The 4,738-nt window shown below is 35.7% G+C and overlaps 1 protein-coding gene across 1 annotated transcript; it reads right to left on the bottom strand.

The window, feature by feature from the left end:
• Positions 1 to 1,491: 1,491 nt before the first annotated feature.
• On the bottom strand, positions 1,492 to 2,424 carry LOC101648135 (olfactory receptor 51L1-like). The gene has a single exon (XM_004717490.1). It carries the CDS (start codon positions 2,422 to 2,424, stop codon positions 1,492 to 1,494), a length of 933 nt encoding a protein of 310 aa, XP_004717547.1.
• Between the last annotated feature and the right edge of the window lie 2,314 nt (positions 2,425 to 4,738).

Below are 4,738 nucleotides of genomic sequence, written 5' to 3'. Positions count from 1 at the left end.
CACATAGAGATCTCTAATGAAGCAGTAAACAGCAGAAGAGATGAGGACATTTCTCCAAGACCTTCCCATAGAGCTGTAGAGTGAAGAATATGGAAAACCCAATACAACTTCTAAAAAGTTTATTCCTTCACTTAAAATCTAACTAATTCACCAGAGGAGGTACACTGGTACAGATAGGAACTGAAAATACAGGGAATCCAGGATGGATGAGCCCTATAGGACCAGTGGTGTGAGTGGCAAAACAGGGAGGGTAAAGGGAGAATGGGTAGGAAAGAGGGAACCGATTACATGGAACTGTGTGTGACCTCCTCCCTGGGGGACAGACGACCGAAAAGTGGATGAAGGGAGAAGTCAGACAGGGCAAGATATGACAAAATAACAATTTATAAACTATCAAGGGCTTATGAGGGGGGGGGGGATGAGGACCTAATGTCGGGGGTTTAATTGGAGAGAAAATGTTTTGAGAAACGATGTACAAATGCGCTTTACACAATTGATGTGTGTATGGATTGGGATAACAGTTGTATGAGCCCCTAATAAAATGTTAAAAAAAAACAAAAAAATCTAACTAATTCTTCATAAGTGCCTGGAAATGCTAAAAACAACTAAACTAAAACATTACTACTATTTCTCTGTATATTACCATACTGACTTCAGGGATGAAAGCTTCCATAGTACATACTATCTTAATTTTAAAATATATCTTTCCCAGATATTCCAGGCTAAAACTCTCCACGACCCACAATCTACTTTTATTTATCAGTAGTAAAATAATTTCATAAGTAAGCAAAATGTGTTGAATAGTAAGTACATACATCACCCAAATATTACAACATAGTGTGTCAGAAATCCAACTACAATTCAATGTTAACAGGTTTTTTAGTTTTTGTTCATATTGTTTTCTTTGAACTTTATATGTAAAGCCCTATCTGTAAATGCTAAAAGAATTAAGTCAGATACATGATAAAATAATACAGTGGAAAAGAAACGTCAACTGAGATAAAATATCACAAAGTTGAAAAAAATTAGTAAGTAGAAGAGAAAAAAACTAGTAGAATATTTGCAGAACATTCATCATAAGTGAAATTGTGAACTATGTGACTTGAAGCTATATTTATTTTATGGTGGATACCTTTAGTTCTACATTAGAAATTATCTGATACATCCACTGTTGTCACAATAATCACTGATCATTTCAACAATATGGTTTCACTACTGATATTGGCTTTCTAAATGCATACATTACTGAGAATTCACTCTTTATTGGTAAAAATAATTAGTCATCCATTTTGGGTGGAACTTTGAGGGAAAAGAAGTCCTACGATATTGTTATGTTTGAGAACTCCCAGAAAAATGAAGGGTACTTATACATGCACACTAGTTTTGTGAAAATAGAAAGACATCCTAGAGACATATATTTTTAAGCAAAGTAGAAGTTAATGCCATAAAGATTATTTCAGAACTATGTAAATGGTACTTAAATCTTCTCTGTTACATTTTCAGTAGATTACCTAAAATACGGATACGTATCTCCCGGGTCTTAATGCAGTATACAATTGGGTTGAGAACAGGAGGAACTAATAAATATACATAGCCCATAATAATGTGTACCACAGCTGGAACATGCTTCCCAAAGCGATGGATAATGGATACTCCAAGCATTGGGACATACACCAGCAACACAGCACAGACATGGGAAACACAAGTATTGAGGGCCTTGAATTGTTCTTCCTGGGAGGCAATGCCTAACACAGTGATCAGGATCTTCAAATAAGAGAGGAGGATTAATACAGAGTCCAGTCCAAAGGTGATGAGAATTATTATGAGGCCATAGATGCTATTGATACGGTGATCAGAACAGGAAAGCTTGATGATGTCAGGGTGCAGACAGTATGAGTGAGAGAGCACATTGGGCTTACAAAACATCAGCTGTTTAATAAGAATGGGCCCAGGGAGGATGACAGCCACAGCCCGTATCAAAATCCCTATGCCTATCTTGACAATGGTGGCATTGGTCAAAATAGTTGTGTACCTGAGTGGGCTGGCGATAGCCACATATCGGTCAAAGGCCATAGTCAGTAGGATGCCTGATTCCATTAAGGAGAAAACATGGATGAAGAACATCTGGGTGAGACAGGCATCAAACTCTATTTCAGGAGCATTGAACCAGAAAAGCTTGAGCAGAGTAGGCAGGGTGGTAGTGCACAGTCCCAGGTCACTTGCAGCCAGCATGGAAAGAAAAAGGTACATGGGTGCATGAAGTGTCTGTTCTATCCAAATAACTACTAAGATAGCACTGTTCCCCAGAAGGGCAATTAGATACAGGACACAAAACAAAATAGATATCTTTGGATGTGAAGCCTCCAGGCCAGGGAAGCCAGTCAGAAGAAAGGGTCTGAAGTTACTGCTGTTGAGGAAGACCATGATGTTTAATTGATAGTCCTGTGGTGAATAGTCACTTTTTTTCCACAGTAAGAGAGCCTGGTTCAGAATACTAATACCATTTTCATTTCCAATGAACAATATGCAGCACAAAGGTCAATAGTTGCTTCTCCCTAGAGTGATAGAGTCTTCATTAATGCACCATAACGATTATCTTTGTCATGAATAATTCTATAATCATGAGTTTATGCTAGGCACCACGTAAAATCAGTTTGCTTCCTTATCAACCTTTGAGTCATATAGAAACTTTCAGCCATCAGTAAACTTTGACATAGAAAAGTATATAAAAACTTTCATTAAATGTTAGACTTTGCCGTATGGAACTAATTTAATTAAGACATGAAATGATATAGAGATTATACCTACATAACTTTTGGTTATGAATGGATTACATCTGCTGTGAGAGGATAACTTAATCCAACTTTGTGACATTAAAATCTGGTTGAATATGTAGTAAGTAAAAAAACTTCTTCCTTATTTTTAACTTTTATTATCTCTCTTCATGCAAATTTAAAAAAATTGAATGAGAGGAAAAATATGAAGGTATAAATACCATCTGTAAAGGATCCTTATGAATGCAGAAAGGACTGCAAACCTCTATGAGTGATTAAATTAGATTACATTTGATTCAGTCCCTACCTATATGTAATTCCAGCATCCTTTTATGTGAAAGTGGTGACTTATATGTGTCAGAATAAAACTGTGTTTTATAGGTTACTCAAGAGCTGATATTTTAGGAACTTCCTCTGCTATGCCCTTAGGTAGTTATTAATTCTGTTACTTCTGTATAGATTTACCTATCCTGAATTTCATATAAAGGAAGACATAAATGCACTAACAGGAAGCAAATAAAATTAAAACAACAATGAGTAGAGAAAACATAGAGAAACCTCAATAAAAAAAGCAGAAAATATTAAAAACTGAACTTTCAAATGAGTCAAAAAGGGATCTAATAAAGAATTACAATTTAACCTAACTACATCTTCCAAAGTTAACTTTATAATACTCTCTGTCAGATGGCAACGTCTTCCCATCCCTGTTCAGAGGGGATTCACTGGAGGCTTCATCCATGTGAGGACCCCATAGATGCATTAGACTTCCTATGTCATCTACCACCTTCTGGAAATTCAGTGTTCATTTAAGCTCAGATACTATTCTTTCCTTCAGATTTGTGTTTCATTATTTCCAATCCTTGGATGACGTAGGCTGGTGTGCTTCTTCCATGTGGACATGATTGACACCTCACTTATATGGCTGCTTGTTTGAAGACAAGACTCCAGAAACTAATCTTTCTCATAGCTGGACATCTAATTACTTCACCACACATTGCTATGGCACCCATATCTTCAGTGATCTCTCCATGAGGGCAAGGGAGTATCCAGGAGAGCCTTCTCATAAGAACTAATTGTTCTTAGATTGGGATTAGAATTAAATGCACTGCTCTGAATTTTAGTTTAATTTATGTTTAACTATACTGTAAATAATGTGGTGTTTGAAAGTGATGTTTTTAAAAATATTTTCCAATGGTGACAGTTTAGACAATTTTTAAAAATGTGTGTATATGTCTGTTTATCTATCTATCTTTATGGGTATAAATAGTCCTATTTTTCCACCACAGAGTAGCTGGTTGGTTGAATAACGAACCTTTCAGTTATCAGTCCAACACTTAGTTTGAAATTACAATGTGATTATAACAAATTAATTCTTTATGGACAATGTGAATATTATCAAATTATTAACTGGAAAAAGTTACTCTAAATTTCAGTAATGCAACAGAAGCAAATGGATTGTGTGTTGGGAATTCTCCCTGAGAGGTAATAGTAAGCCAATATTTAATTTAAGTCAATTTCCAAGGGTTTTTTGGAAATGTCCAGAGGGTTGGGTGAGTGGTGGAATAGAGTATACCAAAAAGGGAGAAAAGTACATGCAAAAGGCATGCATCAAGAGAGGGCCTGCAACTATTTGGAATACGTAATAATTAAAATGATTTTTTCTTTTTCTTTTTTTGGCGGATAAAGGCTTGTCCTGAGGAGAAGACTGTAAAAAGACTGTGGAAATGAAAAATCCAACAATTTTTTTATGTCATTTCAAATAATTAAACAAATACCAGAACAATAATCTTGAGTGTGTGTGTGGCCACGATCAATGCAAAATTGCATCCCTATTTATAAAAGATAGTCCTAAGTGAGCTGTGGAAAACAGCAAGGGAGTATTTCATCTTTCACCACAGGTGTTTTATTTTGTTTTTATAACCTGTCTCAAGAAAGCAGTTTTTTCTAGTAACAGCTGACATGTA

The sequence above is a fragment of the Echinops telfairi genome, unplaced genomic scaffold (genome assembly GCF_000313985.2).
Source record: "Echinops telfairi isolate 266 unplaced genomic scaffold, ASM31398v2 ScPeMD7_41;HRSCAF=154, whole genome shotgun sequence".
NCBI lineage: Eukaryota > Metazoa > Chordata > Mammalia > Afrosoricida > Tenrecidae > Echinops > Echinops telfairi.
Note: the sequence above shows the minus strand (reverse complement) of the source record. Positions and strands in the feature narration are given on the sequence as shown.